Source organism: Diadema antillarum, unplaced genomic scaffold (assembly GCF_040938485.1).
Source record: "Diadema antillarum isolate AM-2024a unplaced genomic scaffold, OU_Dant_1.0 seq00001041_RagTag, whole genome shotgun sequence".
Taxonomy (NCBI): domain Eukaryota; kingdom Metazoa; phylum Echinodermata; class Echinoidea; order Diadematoida; family Diadematidae; genus Diadema; species Diadema antillarum.
Genome location: NW_027271872.1, coordinates 1,524,881 through 1,548,036, shown reverse-complemented (window position 1 = coordinate 1,548,036; position 23,156 = coordinate 1,524,881). Strand labels below are relative to the sequence as shown.

The 23,156-nt window shown below is 38.4% G+C and overlaps 1 protein-coding gene across 1 annotated transcript in view; it reads right to left on the bottom strand.

Moving 5' to 3' along the window:
- Nucleotides 1–7,035: 7,035 nt before the first annotated feature.
- LOC139743012 (LIM and senescent cell antigen-like-containing domain protein 2) overlaps nucleotides 7,036–23,156 on the bottom strand; it is a 38,802-nt gene continuing 22,681 nt past the window's right edge. The window contains exons 5-13 of the mRNA XM_071653517.1: nucleotides 22,413–22,533; nucleotides 19,820–19,860; nucleotides 18,021–18,051; nucleotides 16,489–16,569; nucleotides 15,462–15,612; nucleotides 14,163–14,255; nucleotides 12,937–12,985; nucleotides 10,204–10,279; nucleotides 7,036–7,245 (exon numbers count right to left, since the gene is read on the bottom strand). Of these exons, the coding sequence (XP_071509618.1) occupies nucleotides 7,116–7,245; nucleotides 10,204–10,279; nucleotides 12,937–12,985; nucleotides 14,163–14,255; nucleotides 15,462–15,612; nucleotides 16,489–16,569; nucleotides 18,021–18,051; nucleotides 19,820–19,860; nucleotides 22,413–22,533 (773 nt within the window). The 3' untranslated portion in view covers nucleotides 7,036–7,115. The remainder of the gene's footprint in view (nucleotides 7,246–10,203; nucleotides 10,280–12,936; nucleotides 12,986–14,162; nucleotides 14,256–15,461; nucleotides 15,613–16,488; nucleotides 16,570–18,020; nucleotides 18,052–19,819; nucleotides 19,861–22,412; nucleotides 22,534–23,156) is intronic.

Genomic DNA, 23,156 nt, shown 5'->3' with positions numbered 1-23,156 from the left:
CCAATTGATTGGCGTCATCAGAAAGCAATATACGAGTGTTTCTTCAAAGCGGTATAAGCAGAGTCATGTAGGATATTTCCCGACGTAAATACATCAGTGGGAAAATACATAGTTCAACCAGGTCATCACAATATTGGATATCACCACCCTATATCTCTCCCTCTCTTCCTCACCCCTCCTCTCTCTCCCTATCTCCCCCCCCCCTCTCTCTCTCTATTTCCCCTTTCTCTTGCTCTTTCCCCATCAATCAATGCTGTCATTATGTTGGCGCCAGAGATTCCCCATAATGTACAGTCAAACCTGTCTATAGCGACCATCCAAGGGAAACGACAAAAGTGGCCACTATAGACAGGTGACCACTATCGAACAGACAGGTCGGTGGCCATTTTGAAATTCAACACTTTCATTATGCATAGTAATATAAAATAAACCGCATGTTTAAAAAAAAACAAATATAATATAACATAATGATTTTTTTACAAACAACTTACTTCATTTTAAATTTTCTTTTAGTCTACTTCTGTTCTTTTGATAGAACTCCGTATAGCAGAATTCAGCTACATTTTTGTAGCCGCTATACGCAGATATTTACCACAGACTCCATGGGATACAAATTGAGTAGCCGCAGATTCCCCATAAAGATATGGTGGTAAATATACACGAGCGACTGATTGGTGTGCTTCTGCACACCTGAACTCCAACATCGTTTTCCGGAAATCAAGCAAAACATTTGTACAAGTCAGCGGAAAGTTGGCGCAAGTATGACGTCTTTACCATTCTTTCGATCAAACTTTGCTCACTTTTTGTCGTCTTTTATGTCCTTTATCTTTGCGTGTTTATGGAAGTTAGTTTCAATGACCGATATGTATCTTGTTTTCGATCATTCCTGGTCACTGATTAATGTCAACATCTGAAAGGCACTGCGAGATTCCAGAACACTGCTCCGTCTTGAGTATCTGTCAAGCTCTCTAATTTTCTCAAGTACAGGACATCCCTGGACATTGTCCTCAAGATGTACTTTCATTTCTGAGGAATCGGTTGTCATCGTTATTTCCGGGAATATAGTCTACTTTTTGTTCTCACGACCAATAGTGATACACTTTCATTAATTTCACAACCATAACATTTGAACATGATACTGGATGCCCTATTTTTTTTCTCTCTCTCTCAGCTTTATCTGTATCAATAGGTGCGTTTAATTTAATTTTCCACTCCTATATACGTCCTTCATCCAATTTCGACCAAATTAAGTGACTTTACCTGAAATTTTATTGCAAACATTCTGATATATAACTTAACCATGTCCGATAAAACTAACAAGACTGTCAGTCAGATTTTGCTCGTTTTTCTGTTTCAGTTTCAGTTAACAATATAAAAGTGGATGATATGTTTTCTTGGCTGTAATTAAATCTGCTGAATTAGCAAAATATGAAGATATTATGGTTGTTAATGACCGTTGTTAAGAACTATTCTTGCTCAAAATACATTTTTTTTTTCACTGGCCCCAGATTTTAGAACAGTCTCGACAACACTCACAAGGATGCTCTGACTCTTCCTTCCTCTAAAAAAAAAAAAAAAAAAAAAATCACTTTTGTCTTTTGTCATCTTCCTCCCCCCCCCCCCCAAAAAAAAACATAAATAAGTAAAAAATAATGAAACGTGAAATGTTTTTATTACAATAAAAATGTGCTTAAAGTCTGGGTTTTATTAGTTGGCCAACTTTTATTGAACCTTTAGCTTTTACCCATTCCTTGGCGATCTTTCCAAAAAAAAAAATCTTATTGCAGACCACTCGTTTCTGTTTCCTTTTCTTATGCCTATCTTCGGTTTGTTTTTCCTGCCAGTTCCGTCCTTGTTTTCGTTGTTGTTCTTGTTATAGTCTTTCTCTCTGTCTGTTTCGTCTGAAGTCATGATGTCAAGATTTTCATACATGCAGTCCTTGACTGATCTTTGCTTTTTCTTGTGGATTTCTCTTTTCCATATACAGTTAAACAATATACATGGATATACACGGTCTTGCGTTCATCCGTTTCTCGCAATGCTCAATGTGGCGAGTTTACTAGTCTCATTCCTTAGCCTCGAGGACTTGTCAAAATTCTAGGTAGTTATCTGCGTCGTGAATTGAGCGGACGCAAAAATGGCTCGAATCAACGTCCGCGTCGCGAAAGCTCCCGATGACTCACGCTCAACCCAGTGCGGGCGCACCGCACAGAGTGGCGCACCTTGCACGTTATAAGTTACATGAGGAGTCCTGCAGATCTCATCAGTGCGGCGACACCACAGAACACATCCAGGGAAGCTTAATTGGCCTCCACGAAGCTTCGTATTGGGTGGTTTTTCTGTGTTCGCGATCGCCTGCTCATAATTTATGCATTCCAACTCACGATGGTTGCGCGTTGCCACCATAGGTAAATGCACCGTGTATCGCCTCCGGGAAATTTTGATAGGACACAGGACCTTATGGTACGTGATACAGGGAGGTTGGAAGAGAACTCGCGCACAAATCAATGAAGTTGTACAAACTTTAATATACCATGGCTGAATCTTTTGTTAAAAAGGCTAAAACAGGAGTGGCGTATAGAAAATGCAAAGCCTTCATAGCATTATAAAAATCTACATCACATTAATCTTTGATTCAGTATCAAAGTTTCATTCATTAGCGGCAAATTATCAAATCGAAAAATTAATCGTGATGCATCGTCTTATAATCATGTAAAGCAAAAACAGGACCACCTTGCCTTGATACGAATATTCCTTCTTTAATCTAAATGCTCACAAACGAAATGTTTGTATTACTTTGAAAAAGCAAAAAAAAAAAAAAAATGACTGCAAACGTTACGTGGAAATGGAGTGGGTATGGAGACCTATAAGTAAAACGCACGAGAAAGTCGAAACAATCAGTAACACAGAAATTATTCAAAATTGCATCGTGTATTTACGAATATCGACAGGGGGGGGGGGAACATATTCAACTTAATATAACACCTAAATAACTCCTTGTTATTTGATTGTTTGATACTGATTATTTGTGCCATTTTACTGTGACGTCATCATTCGTGCAATATTTTGGCTCCATTTTACCGCGTAATCTTGAATATTTCATTCGGAAGAGAGATGACACATTCTGTCCAGTGCACTCACAACATTCATTATTTGTTTTATATCGAGTATTTGGTGGATAACGACGAGTGTAATCAAACTAAAATCAAAGCTGACTCAAAAAGTACTCAACTCAAGAAATAAATTCAGAACCCACTGTTTTTGCATAAATACATAGGAATACATATTTTTATAATAATAATAATGATAATATTGACAATAGTTATAATTTTTGATATTGATTGCTATTATTATTGTAATAATGGTGATTAATATGACTTATTATTATAATCATTATTACTATTATTACTATTATTATCATTATCATTATTGCTTGTCAGTCCATGAAACCCTTCCTTCCCACCTCCCCCCCCCCAAAAAAAAAAAAAAAAAAACACACACACACACACACACACTTTTACAAATTGTGGCTAAGGCCTTGCAAACGTGATGCACGCCACCACTTTCAATCAAATGAAGATCAGTCATCTCTGAGGTTTCTTTCTCCAATGTTATACATGTATCTTGTTCTAATTCCTGCTAACACAGACAGACAGACACACAAACACACATGCGTCTACATACACACATATTCACTCGTAATTTTCTTTTGGGATGTTCTTCAAAAAACAAACAAACAAACCACACATTACAGCACATTACAATCACTGACCAGTTTACTATCATATTCAAATTCATGGATACTTCTCTTATGTAGTAACGAGCTTTACCATTAACCAGCACCGCAAAGACACCTTCTCATACATGGAATCCAGTTTCCATTCAGTAATTGTTGCTATGGCAAGCAAACCAAACGTGGCGCAAGCTTTCAGGTTGTCGAGAAGAACCATTGTCAGAAAGGCATGCGTTAAATTTGAATATGTCAATAAACTGTTCTATTTAACCCTATTCTAACTGGGCTATTTGAGACCAAGTTTTTACGGGGGGGGGGGGGGGGGTCAATTTGACCCCCCTCCCCTTCAGCAACAGCAAACAACAGCAAACAAACAAACAAACAAATGAGAGAAGAAAAGTTGCTTGAGCTCAGTTTTGTATCAAAGGAGAAGTAATTTTTATTTAATGAAACAAGGGCTAGAAAATACAAATAGGGCACAATCCTGACCCATAAAGTTTTTCAGGTGACATTATTTCTGATGACACGACATGCAACTTCTAGACTAAATTCCTGGCAGACACAGTGACGCCAACCTCATACGGTATGTATCATCTTCTGTACAAGTTTCTGAGAGACACTCTATACTGTACATGATGCCAGGAAAGTACTCAGAGTTAGAATTGATTCTCGATGATTGTGTTGAAAATAAATAGGCCTTGGACCCAGTAGTTTCAAAAATTCTTCATGCTATCAATTAAGTAAAATAAATAGATTAAAAAAAATAAATATATAGATGAATAGATAAAACAAATAAATAAATAAATGAATGAATAAATAAATAAATAAATAAATAAATAAATAAATAAATAAATAAATAAATAAATAAATAAATAAATAAATAAATAAATAAATAAATAAATAAATAAATAAATAAATAAATAAATAAATAAATAAATAAATAAATAAATAAATAAATAAATAAATAAATAAATAAAAAGAACATGACTGCTGCATTCTCACTTTTCTTAAAGTACAAGGGAAAATGGTATGATTCAGACCTACATGTATCTCTAAGCCATCTTACATACAAATAATGATTTGTTTGATGTGGCTGCCAATAAAATATCAGCATCTTTAAAAAAAAAACAAAAAAACGTCGCAATCCATTCTTCAGACTACCGTCAGCTGTGATTCAGTGGCACACTCTCCAGGGCGTAATTCTGTCATTGCAAGTCCATTCTTAAATTTCTAAAATGATAACTTCCTGGCATAAAATTTGGGAGTCTCTAAACCACAGAGCTAACTCCCATTGACAAGTAACATTTGGGACATCTTATTTCTGTTTTTTTTTTCCTTCTCTGTAAACAAATTCAGCTACGCAAAAGCAAAGAATATGCATCTTATGGAAGAGAGTAAAACATCTGCAAAGCTTCCAGTCTGTAGCATAATGAAAGAAGTGAGCTGTAATGATTGCATTCCAGTACAAGGCTTTTCAGTACCTCATGTCAAAATATAAATAGAAAAATGACACTGTGGTAAAAAGATAATGCCTCAGCAATTACAAAGAACTTTGTGTCCATTTCATGATGTTCATTCTCAAACAATTATGTCACATACATATATGAAAGAGGTGTGGATGAGTGTGGCTTATTGCTAACAAAGCGTACTGAAATGTTTTACTGATTAAGAAACAAATGACTTGACAATGTTGTTCGAGGGAGAAAAAGAGAGGTATGAAAAGTGTCTGAAAAATATGAAAGGGTTAAGGGAAGGTTAAATGTATGTACAAAAAGATAAAAAACTGCAAGGTAAAATAATGTTGATGCTCGAAAATAATTCACACAGGCAAAATCAAACAATATTAATAACATAAGCTTCTAACATATGAGTGTATGCTTCAATAAAATATAATACATATACATTATAAATAAAATTTCATACATTTGAGGATGAAGGGAATCATGTTTTCCCTTTATTACAAATTACAAGTATAATAATTTAGGTGTTTTCATGCAGGGCATTATAACTACTGACATTTTTTTTTTTAAACTAGACATAAAACAATGTAAATTTCTACATATCTCAATTAAATTGCAGATTTTACCAGACAGCCTAATTAAACCAACAGTTTAACTTACATCTTTTTCCTAAATTTTGTCATCCTTTTTGACAAAGAAGAAGATAAATAAAAATATCCTTTATCATATTAAGACACTAGGGTCTACTGTGGACAAGGTTTGAGAATTTATGACCTCGTAAACTTCACAGAAAATGTGCATTATCTGCACAAAAGACATGCACATTAGCCATGAGCTGTAAGGAATATCCTACATATGGACCCCAGTGAAAATATGACAGGTTAAATAGCCATATAAATATAATTAGGAAGAGTAGTTTATGTACAATCATATGTATTTATGCAATCTTTTCTACATAGCATGATTAGGAAGAAGAATTGGAGGGGAGGGAAAAGGGGGGAAGGCAGACGGGGAGGAGGAGGAGGAGCGGGAGGAGGAATAGGAGGAGGAAGAGGAGGAGAAGAAAGAGGAGGAAGAGGAGGAGAGGGTGGAGGAGGAGGAGGTGGTGGAGGAGAAGGAGGAGCAGGCAGAAGAGGAGGGGAGGAGGAGGAGGAGGAAGGATTAAAGGGATGGTACAGTATCGGTGGAGATGAGAATTTGGCTTTTAACTTTTTGCGAGATACCAAGAAACACTTATAGTACAGAGCATACCATTTTACGAGGAATTCAAAGTTTAATTGATGAAAATCGGGTTTGGAATTACTGAAACATCCACAAACAAGGTAAAACAAAGCGATCATAATAAAGTGTGGGTCCCACACTTTATTCGAATCGCTCTTTTTTGGATATCTCAGCAATTTCAAAACCAATTTTCATCAAATAAACATTGAATTCCTCATAGAATTACATGCTCTTTCATATTTCATAAGAGGTTTCTCATCATTTCGCCAAAAAATATTAGAAACCTGAAATTAGGTCTCAACCAAAACTGTACGATCCCTTTAAGATGGTGGAAGACAAGAAATCAAGAGCGGTAGCAGAAGAAGAACAAAGGGGAGGAAAACAAGGAATTAAGATAGAGAAAGGGATGGGAAAGATGAAAGAAAGATTAGAGAAGAAAATGTGGCATGCCAAAATGTTTTCTACTGCCTACAATGTCTCATCCACATCAAGATAAAATATCCATGCTTTCTCTTCATCATGTCAGACTTCATTCCTGCATCAGACAAATACAATATAGATTATGCTTATCTACAATTATACAAGGTTAACAAAATTCATTCGTAGCAAGGTCTCTTGAGGGAGGGGAGTGTTTGTATTGGCAAAGAGTTGAGAGATAGGAGCTAGCTAGCTAGGCTAATCGAGTCGGTCTCCTCTTCTTTTTACTTCTCGTTTTTCCCGAATTTCTTGCTTGCCATCTCCGTCTTCTTCTGCCTCCGCTTGAGCTCGTTCGGGAAGCGGTCGTAGCAGCGCTTGCACACCGGCTTGAGGTCAAATTCAATGAATTTGCTCCTGAGAATGGAAGACGACATTAAACGTACATCAAAAGACCTTTCTCCAATTCAAAAGGATATCTGACAATGATATGTAACCTGCCACAACAAAAAGATCCTAAAGTTGTTGACGGTCGAGCTGAGAAAATCGAGTTTGAAGTCAGATCATCAAAATAATTCAAAACGATTGGATCTCTGTTTTTAGCATAATTTTGTAGTCAGATGTATTGTCTATCATCTGCCGAAATTACGAAACCAAATAATCAAAGGAAAGGCAAGAAATAAGCATTTTTCTGGGCCATGATTTTTCGACTTTCAACAGAACAGAACAGCGTCCAAAGATTTGGATTTAGCGCTGCAGCTAGACTCCGCCCCTAGCAACGAGGGAGTGATCTTATTGGTCAGTGCATAGCAGCCTGGTTACTGACTGGTCGTGCATAGACTGCTGGCGCTATTAAGCTTGAATGAACATTGCAGAGGTTGCAAGGAGCATACCTTCTGATGTCAAGAGGTGAAAATTGTCTTGGTCCCCTTGATCATGACAACGTTGCAAGGAAAACTTTGAAGGCAGTTTTCTTGAAACGCTGATTTCCTAAACCACTCGACATGCGCTAATAAAATCATCGATATCTCTGCAACCGAGTACTTTTATGAGTCGTGTTATATATGAAACTACAGTGGAAGAGTAAAGGAATAATGCCATGACATTTTCAGAAAATTGTCCTCCCCTGACTTTCAGATCCTTTTGTTGTAGCGGGTCACACATTTTGAAACTGCCAACACATACATGTATCAAAGAAAGTTTGAGTAAAACTATCAATATCTTTTTCACAACATTTCAATTATCAGTAGCACAGTACTTTCTACCACATATACACCATGGCTATATTCATCTTCTTTGACTTCCCCAAATTGCATTTCCTCACTGAAGAAGTTCAGGTACAAGCAACCATGTTTTATATAGCATTCTTCACCAATTCATGAACAGAGAAAAAAAGAAAAAAGAAAAAAAAAAGAGGGACCACCAAAGCTTAGAGTACAGTTGTAAATATGATGCACATACAATGTACAGAATGAGAATATTTACACCTCATTCTTGTGTCACCACTTAAAATGCCTTTTAAAACATTATTACATATGCAAATCCCATCACACATGTAAGCGTATACCTAATCTGCCAATTTGCGCAGACCCAAAGTGATACAAGCCGATGCACAATAAAAGATGTATTCTGATGGTAACAAACGTACCTTGGTTCAAATATGTATCACACATAATTTGCACACTAAATCAAATTTCAGAAAATGCATATTTTGCATTTCAAAGCCATAATTTCTTATTCTGGATTAAAGAAAAACATCTAAAAATTATTCTCAAGGGCAGCTGAATTTGTTGCTGTGTTGGATACTGAGACAAGGGAAAATTCCAAAAAAAAAAAGTGCTTTTCCTATCCACAAGAGACCCGCGGGTCTAGCGCTCACCTGAGTATCGCAAGTTCACCTTTCACGCAGTCACTAATCTAAATTATTCACAGCTCTACCAAAATTTGACCAGGCATTCTCAAGTAGAAGATGAAAATGTACAATAAGGGCCCAATTTTTTTAAGATTCCTTAATTTGGGGGGATTGGGGCCCCCTGGGGCCCTCTGGGTGGGGCATGGTGCCCATTTTGATAAATTGAGATCCTGACCCCCTAGGGATGCTACCTGCCAAGTTTGACAAAAATCCATCATGAGGTTTTCAGGAAGAAGATGAAAATGTACAATTCAGGCCCCCATTTGGACCCTTCCAACCACCACCCCCCCCCCCCCCCCTACCCAAGAGGGGCACCCCTGGATCTCCTATGAACAAACTTGAAACTACAGTCATTAATGTACTCACTCATAGTATTATCTCAGCTCTATATATAACTTCTGATTCTAGAGAAGATTTATAAAGATTCCTTCATTTGGGGGATTTGGGACCCCTGGGGGCCCCCTGGGTGGGGCATGGTGCCCATTTTAACAAATTGAGATCCTAACCCCCTAGGGATGCTACCTGCCAAGTTTGGTGAAAATAGGTCATGGGGTTCTCAAGAAGAAGATAAAAATGTACAATTTAGGCCCCATTAGGACCCCTCCTCACCCCCTCCCTCCCCTGGGTCCCAAGGGGGGCACCCCTGATTCTGCCATGAACAAACTTGAAACTACAGTCATCAATGTACTAACTCATAGTATTAACTTAGCTCTATCACTTCTGGTTCTAGAGAAGAAGATTTTTGCGGATATTCCTTAATTTTGGGGGGTTGGGGCCCCCTGGGGGCCCCCTGGGTGGGGCATGGTGCCCATTTTCACAAATTGATTTCCTAACCCCCTAGGGATGCTACCTGCCAAGTTTGGTGAAAATGGGTCATGGGGTTCTCAAGAAGACGATGAAAATGTACAATTTAGGCCCCATTAGAACCCTTCCCCACCCCCCTCCCCTGGGTCCCAAGGGGGGCACCCCTGATTCTGCCATGAACAAACTTGAAACTACAGTCATCAATGTACTAACTCATAGTATTAACTTAGCTCTATCACTTCTGGTTCTAGAGAAGAAGATTTTTACAGATTCCTTAATTTTGGGGGGTTTGGGCCCCCCTGGGGGCCCCCTGGGTGGGGCATGGTGCCCATTTTAACAAATTGAGTTCCTAACCCCCTAGGGATGCTACCTGCCAAGTTTGATGAAAATCGGTCTTGGGGTTTTCAAGAAGAAGATGAAAATGTAAAAAGTTTACGCACGACGCACGACGGACGACGGACGACGGACGACGGACGACGGACGACGGACGACGCACGACGCACGACGCACGACGCACGACGGACGCCGGACGAAGGGCGATCGCAATAGCTCACTTGAGCCTTTGGCTCAGGTGAGCTAATAAGTAAATTAAACATTGTAGGATTTATCCTATTGGAAACATATATGAAATATCTTTTGCCGGCGAGAGATTTACTCACTTGGTGGTTAGAAGGGAGTCGCAGCACATGCAGAAGAAATGTTCATCGCACCATGTCTTGCTCATTGTACACATCACTGCGGTGAGGAATAAAAGGAAAGTCGACTTCATGTACTGCGATAGATCCTCATTATAACAAGCTGCTTGGGCGGACTGAAATTTCCTTGTTATATCAGTTATCTTGCTACAGTGGACTCCTGTTATAACGAAGTCCTCGGGACTGGCAGTTTTCTTTCGTTAAATCAAAATTTCGTTATAAGCGAACAAGTAAACAATGAAATAACATAGGGAGGATAATGTAGCCTGAATTTTTATTTCGTTGTAACCGGAATTTCGTTATAACGGGAGTGCACTGTATATCACTAATGAAGACTAGAAATGGGATGGGACCTGCAGGATTAGCTTGTCGTATAAGGATCTCGCTACATCAGACCTTATTGTAATGACGTTCCACTGTATAAAAGCATAAAACTTTTTTTTTGCTTGCCATATGTTCCTGTAGTTGATGTTTTAATTCCACAGAATTAATTCCGCAGAATTAAAAACACACTAAACTTGTTTTACCCAGCCAGGAGCAAAAAAATACCCACACAGAAATATCTGCTTTCACAGTACTGCAATTAAAACTCTCAGGAACAGGAAGAAAAATATCTATAAACCTCACACCAGATGTTCAATAACTATAAACCAAAAGAGAAGTGGCATGACACATATTCTATTAATTATAATAACAATAAGGACATTTTATATACTACCAGTAGCACTTAAGACAAATATATGCTAAGCACTTTACAATTAACAAAAGAGAACAAACATATAAATCAACTATGAGTACAAATAATCTATACAAATTCATGAAATTCTTCCGTCGAGATGTTTTCATTGCAACTGATTGACAAAGTGCCCTACATCGACGTAAATAAGCACTGAATTGATCAGTGTTTTAGTAGTAGCCATGATAAAAAATCATGGGCGTACATACTCGAGCAGGATTCGAACCTACGACCTCCTGGTCACCGGACAGGCGTCATCTCCACTAGACCACCAAGCTTTCGCCCGACAGCAAGTGTTGGTTCTAATCCATAGCATGCAGCGGGTACTGTGTAATTATTCAAATTCATGAAATTCTTCCATCGAGATGTTTTCATTGCAACTGATTGACAAATTGCCCTACATCGACGTAAATAAGCACTGAACTGATTAGTGTTTTAGTAGTAGCCATGATAAACAAGGCAATCACCAAATTGTGTCTCGCCCATTTGCGTACAAGGAATTAATATCTTTTATAAACTCCCAGAAGTTAATTGACCTGCTTATGACCTTTGACCTTGTGGTGACCTTCAACACCCTAAGGGACATTTACCATCCACGTTTGGTCACAAACGGACAAAGGGATCAAAAGTAATGAGCCATAATCGAAACGTGCCATAAAAACTTAACATTGGGCCCTAAAAATTTGTTGACCCCTTTCTGTGACCTTTGACCTTGTGATGACCTTTAACTCCCCAAGGGACATCTACCGTCCAAGTTTGGTCACAAACGGACATAGGGATCAAAAGTTATGAGCCACAATCAAAACGCGCCCTAAAAACATAACAATGGGCCCTAAAAGTTTGTTGACCCCTGTCTGTGACCTTTGGACGACCTTCACCTCCCAAAGGGACATCTTCCATCTAAGTTTGGTTACAAACGGACAAAGGGATCAAAAGTTATGAGCCATAAACGAAATGCGCCCTAAAAACTTAACATTGGGCCCTAAAAGTTTGTTGACCCCTGTCTGTAACCTTTGACCTTGTGGTTACCTTCAACTTCCCAAGAGACATCTACCATCACCCAAGTTTGATTGCCATTGTAGCAACATGTGCTGAGTTACGTGTGATAAGAGAGTCTTGCAAGTAAACTTTAACGTATGACCTCAAATGACCTTTGACCTTATCATGTGACCTCTTACGGCACCATAACATGAAGGTACCCCCAGTGCATCCATCACCCAAGTTTGATTGCCATTGTAGCAACATGTGTCGAGTTACATGTGATAAGAGAGTCTTGCAAGTAAACTTTAACATATGACCTCAAATGACCTTTGACCTTATCCTGTGACCTCCAACGGCACCATAACATGAAGGTACCCCCAGTGCATCTATGACCCAAGTTAGGTTGTAATCCAAACAACTTATGTGAAGTTATTTGTCAAAAGAGAGTCTTGCAGGTAAACTTTAACATAGAAAAGAGAGTCTTGCACATACTCTTTAATATATGACCTCAAATGACCTTTGACATCATCACATGACCTCTGACAACACCATAACATGAAGATACCCCTAGTGCTTCAATCACCCAAGTGTGGCTGCCATTGCTGTAACAGCTGCCAAGTTATGCATCATAAGAGAGTCTTGCAGGCAAACTTTAACATTTGTGACGGACGACGGACGACAGACGGACGACGGACGGACGACGGAAGGACGGACGACGGACGGACGACGGACGGACGACGGACGACGGACTGACGACGGACGGACGCCATTTGGATCCCTTAGTCTCGCCTTCACCTCCGGTGGGCGAGACAAAAATCATGGGCGTATACTCGAGCAGGAATCGATGTAGGGCACTTTGTCAATCAGTTGCAAAAAAATGATAATCTATAATCACATAATTATCGGTTCTGTTCTTCAAATAAATGGATGTAGGAGACTTTTCAGCAAAAGACAATATTGATACGAGACGAGATACTTACTCTCTGAAGTTATAGCCTTGTTGCAGAAGAAGCACATGTTGCCAAAGAGCTGGAAAGTAAATGTAACACAGATTGTTAGAGATGCAACAGACAACACGAGATCTGTCAGTTTGACTGCAGTAGATTATGACCGATTACTATCATACTCACATTTTTCCTACAGTGTAAATAATGCATTAGTTTTCTCGACTGACTATGCATGATAGATATTTTATGATGATTATGATGATTATGATGGTGATGATCCACAGCATTTTTATAGCACCATATATCTGTTGTATAAACACTCAAAGGCCCAGACTCCTTCCAGAGATTGTGAACAATTCAACAAATCACTGAGAATCTGAACACACCACCAAGATTTGTCATCACTGCATCTGTGCAGGAGTTTCAAGTGATGATTGAAACTTGTACAATATCAGCACTGCAGTTTCCTTATAAATACATGGTGTATTCTCAGGGTTCGAAGTTGGCGATGGTCCGCTGGCCATTGGCCACCCAAAATCATGTCGGACTAGCTAAAAATCATAAAATTCTGAAGTTACTAGTCCGTCTGGCTAGCCAAAATATTGCTTCAGTGTCAAAATTGATTCTAAGTAGTCCGCCTGGCTAGTTAAAAAAAAAGTTCAGTGCGACCCCTGATTCTGTTCAGATATACTCTCAATACTCTTTACATCGCAAAGCATGCAATTTGAAATAACAGATTTAAAAAAAAAAAAAAGCTGTAAACATTACTTTATTATTTGCAAGATGGCAGATGTTTTGAATGTACTTCGTCACAAAAGTTTACATTTATATTGGTAATCTTTACAATTGTTGCATAGTCAATGCACGCTATTTGACAATTCAAAAAATGTTATGCATTAAAGTACTTTGAAATATAACACACAATTTTCTGAGAAAGCTAGACATGCTATACAAGATCGGGCCATCAAACTGCAAAGAAATATCGGCACACTGCACTGAAGCCGCAGAGAGCCTATATCTATCAATGAACCATGAGTGTTTGAATACAGTGTGCAGCCAACAACATGTGCACACCTGGAAATCGTTTGTGACTCGGATTTCATGGCATCTGAGAACAGTACACACACACACACACACACACACACACACACACACACATACACACACACACACACACACACACACACACACACCAGGAGTTTCAGTCATGTGAGAGACATGGAATGAGGGGTTGCTATGGAAACCAGAAGCCATCTCACCTGGTTGTAGTGGGTCTCACAGTAGGCCTTGCCGTTCTTCTCGTAGTGCTTGTGGCCAAGGAAAGGCTTCTCGCATCGTGCACATACAAAATGCTGAAAAGGAGTATTAAAATTGACAATAAATTGGTGGATTTCACTGCATATAAAACAACTTCTGAGATCTAAAACTACAATGCCTTCCACTAGTAAATCAATGCCATTTCTATCATCACCATCATCTATCACTCCAAATCAATTCTTCTACCATCACCATCACCACTTTTCTCCCATTTTCAAGTACAACTTTTACCAGAACCATCTTAAAGTAAATATTACCCCAACAACTGCAACTACTATATGATTATAACAGACGAACACAATGACAACAACAAGAAATACATGAATAGTAACAGTTTATATTCAAACTGCACTCAATGGTATGTTTCTTAATACTGGAGTTGTTTCATTGTTAAACCCACTGTCAATGGCAAGACAAGCGCATTATGGCTGACAAAGTGCAATGTAAAAGACAAAATCAGAAAGGACTCCCTGTTGAATTCTACGTTAATCATTAGCACAAGCACTACTGTCCAAACCATCATGTTTTCTATCAATGCCATCAACAGCAGGTTTGCAGGTACCACCACAAACAGTGTCATGATTTCTTCTTCTACAAACATCACAAGCCTGCTTCCACCACTACCATCACCACCACCATCATCACAATCACCACCACAACCATCACCATCACCATCGCCACCACCACCACCACCACCCTCACCATCATCATCACAATTACTATTACCATTACCATCACCACCACCACTGCTATCACCACTATTACAATCACCATCACTCACCACAACCATCACCATCACCACAATCACCATTATCATCATCACCACCACCACCATCATTATCACCACCACCATCATTATCACCATCAACATCACCATCACCATTACCACCACCATCACCATCACCATTATCACCATCATCACCATCACCACCACCATAACCACCATCATCATCACCGTCACCATCATCATCACCGTCACCATCACCATCACTATCACCACCACCATCAATTTTGCCACCACCACCATCACCATCATCATCACCATCACCACCACGATCACAATCACCACCACCATCACTATCACCACAATCACCATCTCACTATCACCACCATCACCTCACCGTCACCACCATCATCATCACCACCAGCATCACCATCAACATCATTATCACCACCACCATTATTACACCCATCCCCCTTCCTTGCCGACATCACCATCGTAAATTACAATTGCGACTGACCTCAACGTGCCAGTGCTTGCCGAGAGCCGTCACGATGCGTTCCTCGATGGGTCTGTGGCAGGCCTGACAGATGGGAATTCCCATCTTGTCATGGCAAGGCAGACAGTAAAGCTCTCCCCGCAGCTCACGGGCCGTACCATTCAACTCCTCGCTGTGAGGATACAAGGAGCAGACAAGGAGACAGAGGAGGAGGCGGCGGAGGGGGAGGAGGAGAGAGACAGAGAGGTTAACATGGGCAAAACATTTACTTTTTAGTATCTCAATTTCAAGTGGGATCAAAGCTTGTGAACATACAAGAAACTCCTGGTGAGTTCATAAGAGAGTATGTCTGCAAACCTTTGATTTCATTTCATGAATACCTACAAGTTCACATGGCAAACATACAAGTTTGCAATAGTCATACACAAAATAATTGTTTTAAAAATCTTTTGCTTTGAAAATTTTAAAAATCACATACATGAACAAGAGTACATTCAAGACCCATACACTGTCATCTAATGGCAGTCATGAGTGTCTACTAGTATTTCCTCCAACATGTCTGTTCATTTTGTTTCATTTATGCTTACAAACACAATCCACTGTGTCCAGGCATTTTGCATTTTATCCACTTATATCTAAGTGAAGATTATTTCATTCCAGAACATATTTCCAAACCATCAGCTACTTTTGGGCTTGTTCTCTTTTCCAGACATTTGATCACAAGACATTGTCACCACACCTACATTTGTAATTACCAAGTAATACGTACATAGTTTTGACCGAACCCCCCCCCAAAAAAAAAAACACCAACAATCCAACAATCTGCACCTTTTCATATTTTCTTAATAGTTTCTCATTTTGCCCTACTGCAGGAAACTTTCACTGTTCTATGTTTCATTCTCTGTTATCTTTAAGAGTCAACTAGAACCTGAAGTGCAAATTCCCTTTAGCTCTGAGTTTGTACTTCTCTTCTCGAGTTAATACCCCATACTGCCTGAGCCCATTCTAAAAGGGTTGAAGGTGTGGCTGCAACGATTTGGCAACTTACCTGCAATGAGTGCAGTTGAAGTGGTAGGCGTGGTAGGGTTCCTGCTTGTATTTGATGAGCATTCCGTCTTCAATGACACCACTGCAATACAGACATATCAGCGATAAAGATGAAAATTGATAATCTCACAGGGATAATATTCCCTGTAAAAGCTGTGTCGAATCAATGCAGTAAAAACAAAGTAAGGAATTGGGGGAAAAAAAATATTAACAAGGAAAAGTAGAAATTACACGGTGCGTATGTCCCCGCCGGAAGTAGCATTTAGTAGCAAAATGTACAATATAGGTAAAAAATCAAGGTCAAAGGTCAAAATTCTGTGTAGAAGTTTTAAAGTCCTCACCTAGTGCCATCACATAAAGCAAACGGAATCGAAATCAGGTTAGAAATGGCGAAGGAGTAGCATTTTGTAGCCAATGTACAATATAGGTCAAAAATCAAGGTCAAAGGTCAAAGGTCAAAGAAGTGAAAGGTCAAAATTCTGTGTAGGAGTTTTGAAGCCCTCACCTAGTGCCCTCACATAAAGCAAACGGAATCGAAATCGGGTTAGAAATGACGAAGGAGTAGCATTTTTAAGCAAAATGTACAATATAGGTCAAAGGTCAAGGTCAAAGGTCACAACTGAAATTCTGTGTAGAAGTTTCAAAGCTCCCATATAGTGCTATCATATAAAGTAAACAGAATTAAAATTGGCTCATAAATGACAGAAAAGTAGCAAATTGAACATTTTGATCACACACGGACGCACACACAGACGGACCGACGGACACACGGACACACACACGTATGGAGCCCGTTTCATAGTCCCCTGCTAGAACTCGTTCGGCGGGGACAAAAAGACGAAACTCTGAATGAAAATGGACAAACCGAGATCAAATATGAATCCCCTCTCATTAATATGCTGTATCATAAAAAAAAAAAGCTATTAAACTAAAGAAAGCCATTTTTGAAGATATATCAATATCATAAAATGTTTCATACAGTCCTGGCGACTACATCACATGTCATGGCCTCCACCAAGATACATACGGTGTATATATGCAAATACCCACACTCAGATACACACACACACACACACACACAAAGGGCCTTAACAAGACCTATATGCTGTCAGTTTTCTATTTTTTATTTTTTTTTAGCTTTTTACCTTATTTTATTATTTCCTTTATTTTAGAATGGTGACTCAAGAATCAGGCACTTCACAAGAGACCATGACCCCAAAGAATGCATCCCAAATAGAGACTTAATTGTAACCCATAATCATATTAATGAAAAATTGAATTACATTCAACGACGGACTTAGCAATGCCCTAATTGCACGTCCCTATTACAACTGCTCTTGTACAATTATCAGCTACATTAATTCAGCACCTGAGGGTCTCCAGGAGTTCCTGCTTGATCAATAGCAAGTGTACATTGAAAAATGGGAAACATTTGAAGGCAGTTACACACATACACGCACAAAAAAAAAAAAAAAAAAAAAAAAAAAAACAGACACATACACAAACACACAAACTGAAGGAATTTGCACTTACTGACAGCGGTAGCAAATATGCTTTCCAGTACCTATAGATCATCAAGGAGAAACAAAACTTAGATCAATACATTACGTTTGATACATTTTCCCTTTATAAATAAATACCCACATATACTTATAGTTTCACTGAATGCAATGTACACTGTTGTACTTAGAAAATTTGATAAAAGAGACAAATTACACTGGACTTTCATACTTAAAAAAGCAAAGCAAAGCAAAAAAAATCCCTACATGCATATTCCTGGATGTAATTTATTGTGATTCGTGATAAACTATAATTTGTCTTGTCATTTCATTATCCTTAGTTTTACTTGTTGCCCTTTAAGGTTATGGTAGACGTACAAGTCAGATACCTCAAAGCTGTATTAAAGTCCTCACTATTGTTAGCTCATTTAAACTTCCTACCAAACAATCCAGATTTCAAGATGATCTAACTGTCATACTAACTTTCTACTCCTGCAGTCTTTAAAGGGTGTGTACAGTTCTGGTCAAGATGAGGATTTACCTTTTAACATTTTGTGAGAAATTCAGAAACCACTCTATCAGATGTCATAGAGCATGCAATTCTAAGGGGTATTAAAAGTTTATTTGATGAAAATCGGTTTTGAAATGGCTGAGATATCCAAAAACAAGGTGAAATAAAGAGATCCTAATAAAAGGCGTGGCCTGTCGCCCCTTATCATTATCACCTTTTTGGATATCTCAGCCATTTGAAAACCAATTTTCATAAAATGAACGTTGAATCCTTCGTAAAATACATGCTCTTTCATATTTCATTAGAGGTTTCTCATTATCTCACTTAGGAATGTTCAAAACATGAATCTCCACCTCAACCAGTACTGTACAGTCCCTTTAAATTTTCTTCAAATCATTTACAGCATGGCCAACTCTAATCACAGTCTACCATTCAGCAAATGGGGTTCTATATTAGAGCTGGGATTATATCTCTATAGACGCTAGCTACAACTGTAGGTTCATCACCTAAATGCAACAAATATTTATCCTTCCCCTTTTGTAAACTCTCCCAAACTTGCGCTTGAGATAATCTACGCTGTAGCCTAATGAAAGAAGGGTATTATCAACACCTCCCAAATGTAACCAATCTGCAAATTTACACAAGACAGCTCAAGAGTTGGTCAAACAGCAGGAACATTTAACAGCTTTAAGCACACAAAGCATGAATAATACATGAGAAGTGGACAATGAAGAATGATGCGTTTTCTGTAGCATGCTGTGTAGTTTCCAGTCCAGCTCTGAACAGTCTTCTTGTATCTATCCAAAGTTGGTTTCAACATCACTTGCAAGTAGGATCCAAATCTAAGTTGCTTTCTTCAGCCTCGTTATATAACACTCCATTCCAAATACAGCAAAAGTAGAATCTTCTATGTAATGAAATTTTTGGGCTTGTTCAATTTCATTATACTTTACTTGCTTATAACTGTGAGTCTGAAAGTATTTCTGAATATAGCTTAGGATCTTCGTAAAATAAACAAACAAACAAACAAATCATATTTCCTTTTTGCTCAAGTTCAAAAGCTCATGAAATCTGCAACATGTCCATACTGGGAAATAATTACTGTTTACCAAATGCCTTTTGTTGTCACAGTAGTTTTGCACAGTCCCTGCAAAATTCAAATGTGAGTCTTATTTAAGGGCAACATCATAAACAGCTGCTGTCAGACTTTACAAAAACGTCTGTGTGTGTGAGTGTCTGAAATTGTAGCTGCAGTCTGTCAGGCTGTGGATGTCTGTCTGTCTGGGTGTATCTGTAGTGTAAGAATAAATGAATTTACTTACTTGCAGCCTTTTCTTTCAAGTGGCATGAATGACACAGAGCCCTGTTGATAGAAACAAGAAAGAAACCCTCAAATATATCATAAGCAGATACCTACTTGCTTGAAACAAAAAATCACTTGCATACATTTTAAACAAAGCAGCCATTCTTCAGCCCAAAATTCAATGACAGCACTTGGAAATCGTCCCTGGGGCGACAAGACCTCGTATCTGCAAAATGTCAAATGTTCAGGAGAGCAAAAAACATGGCAGCCAAAGCACTATATCGAATGGGAGAGCCTTCCTTTTGACATGCTGTGGTGACTTCAATTTTGGGTTAAGACAGTTAGGATTTGGACAGGACATCACTTAACTGATTATCTGACCATTAATCTAAAAAAGTCATTTTCACCAAAATTTCAGATACGAGGTCTTGTCGCCTAAGGGCCGAAATATGTCATGAATTTGTAGTTTGTAGGTATTTGTAGGTAGTTTGTAGGTATAATTTATATCGCATTATTGTGATCTTTTCATTGGCAATTGTAATGATATGATTTAGTTTTTTACATTCATCATATTCTCTACAAGAAATTTCAGCCAGGTAGTTTGGTATTGCAAAGGCAGGTTCCATTGTTCAAAGAGATGCATTGCTTTATCCTCAAATTTCAACAAGAACTGCCTTTCACGGGCTCATCTTTTATACAAACTCCATTAATGGGCCACTACTTCACTGTACTATTGGCATCTTGAATGCATTATCATCATCAGTGTGAACAATAGACCTACCTCCTTGTCTTCTACCCACATATCTTGCTTTTTTTAAATATGCCTAGGATCAAACGAAATAACTCCAGCTGAACCTAGTTGTCTTGATAGGCAAGTCATTTCCTTTTATAGCATGTCTGAGAACACTTTGTACAGTAGCTACACACATTGATGATGGTGGATGATGATGGATTAAAGCAGTTTTTCCACAACTTTCTATGTGCAATGCTTTGGAGTTGCATTTTTGTTTTAAACCAAGCTATACTGTGCCATGCCTTTGCATGCAAATGCACTGAATTTTGAACCCACAAAGATGATGCACAAGGGGAAAAAAATCCTGAGGGGAGAAAAAAAAAATCCTAAAGTTAATCTTTTAAACCTTGGTGAGGCAATTACCATTTCCTGTGGATTAGAATGTCTCCAAGGCACATCTCTCCCCTCACATTAAAGGTGGCTACACTCATCAGCGCAATGCATCATGGGAAAAATGGCTTGTTTTGAAAGCAAAATTACCTTTTTTTTTGCACCAGGGGGAAAATAAGCTAGCCTAACATTCCAGTAAATTTTAACTTTTTCCATGCCATGTCTTGTTGTAACACAGTTGGCACGTAAGATGTACAGTACTGTATTACTCTTCAGGAAAACTGATGGCAATCTATAACACTGTAACAAGATTCAAACAGCAAGTACAGTTGGTATCATCATCACATGAACAAGTGATTAAAAAAAAAGAACAAGTTTGTGTATAAATATTCCACTCATATCATCCCACTGCCAAGTACTTTCACAGAAAGAAAATTTTGCATGAATTTGGGGGGCTTTAACAAGATGATGGCCTTTTAGTCATGGCACCAAAGAAAGGAAAAAAAAAAGGAACTCACAAGGATATGCTTGCCTATGCTGCAGGCCTTAAATGTACAACCCACCAACCTTGTCATTGATATACCGGTATACAAACACAGCCATATCAAGTACCACATACACTGAAATTAATATACAATGTACGTAGTGGGACAGTGGCAAACTCAGAACAGGAAGTTGTGGTTTCATACTGGTTTAAGTCTGCTACAGAAGCCATCATGTTGCATTTGTTATTTAAAAAAAAAGAAGGAATGAAACAATAGGTCAGCTGCGCATGCTCCAAATCTTGCATCAAATTTCCATACCACACTGAAAAGAAATATTAGAATATATGGACTCTGATTGGGAATACCATGACAGAGTTCAGCAGTAAGCAGCCATTCCAAATTGTTGTGGAAAAAAAAAAGATCACTGATGATTTTTTTTTTCAACTTCAAAATCATCTTTTAAGTTTGAAATACCAGAAACGTCTACCATAAGTCATAAATGTACACACACAAAAAAGAGAAAAATAGCCAGAACATTCTATCTATCATTGCCTCCTCCAAGAAGGGTTCTTTTGTGCTGATGTTGGTTTGTGTGTCTGTTTGTTTGTTTGTCTGTCTGTCTGTCTGTCTGTCTGTAGAAAAAAAAAAAGAACTCAAACTTGTGAATAGATTTGGATGAAATTTTCAGGCAAACTTGATAATGACACAAGGAAAAGATTACTAGATTTTGGTACTGATCCTGATCACTGTCTGGATCCTATGGGTAGAAATGTGCTGCTTGGTGGAGGTCTGTCCTCTCTGGGTGCTTTTCCACTTTGTTACTACATTTCTCTAGTTGACACTTACAATCACTCTTGAAGTTAACATTATTTGCATGACATTCCTGGCTTGCTGTCAGACCGCTAGATACCAATCGCATACTGTGCAGCAAAAACACAGTAGTCATAACGCTGTATGTAAACGCACACCACCGCAGCATTATCACATGACTCAGCCTGACTTACCTGCCACGGTTCTTTACGAAGCCCGAGTCGGCCAGCTCTACGTTACAGAGCTCGCACAGAAAGCACTGTGGATGCCAATTGTTGTTCATGGCTTTGATGACACGCCCTATCACAAATTCGTCTGCAACGGAAGCGGAGAGTAAAAGGAGATGAGTATGAGTTCTTTTGACATGTGACTGTTAGGAAAAAAAATATATGTTGTCCTATCATATACAGTGTGTACAATATGTACATGCTTACTAGGTTTAATAAGTCTAGTATTAGTATAAATTTGATTTTTTTAATGATTCAAGGATGATACATGATCATCAAGGATAAGAAAGTTTTTAGAAGTATAAAACAATCTCTTGGCCAAGAACTCCCATAACTGTTGTAGAACTGTATTTTACAAGACACTGTACTTTACTAAATCTCAGAAGAAATCAATACAGGCAGTAGTCTATACCACTTTTTCAACAAATATATAATGAGAGGTATGCAGCAAATTGTTATCACACGTGGGAGTATCCTCAGTATGCTTCCCAGTTCCTTCGCAACTATAAAAGAAATTTACCGTCAGTTGATAATACTAATAAACATGTTTCCAGTTTCCCACACAGTAATTAGTATACAGGTAATATTTGCAAAAATACCTACAAAGTAATCTATTACAGACTTCATGATACCATTACTCGCGTGGCTTGACATGTTTTATGATCACAATGTGTGTGTGTGAAGATGGCAAAAACAAACCCCTGCTGCCAA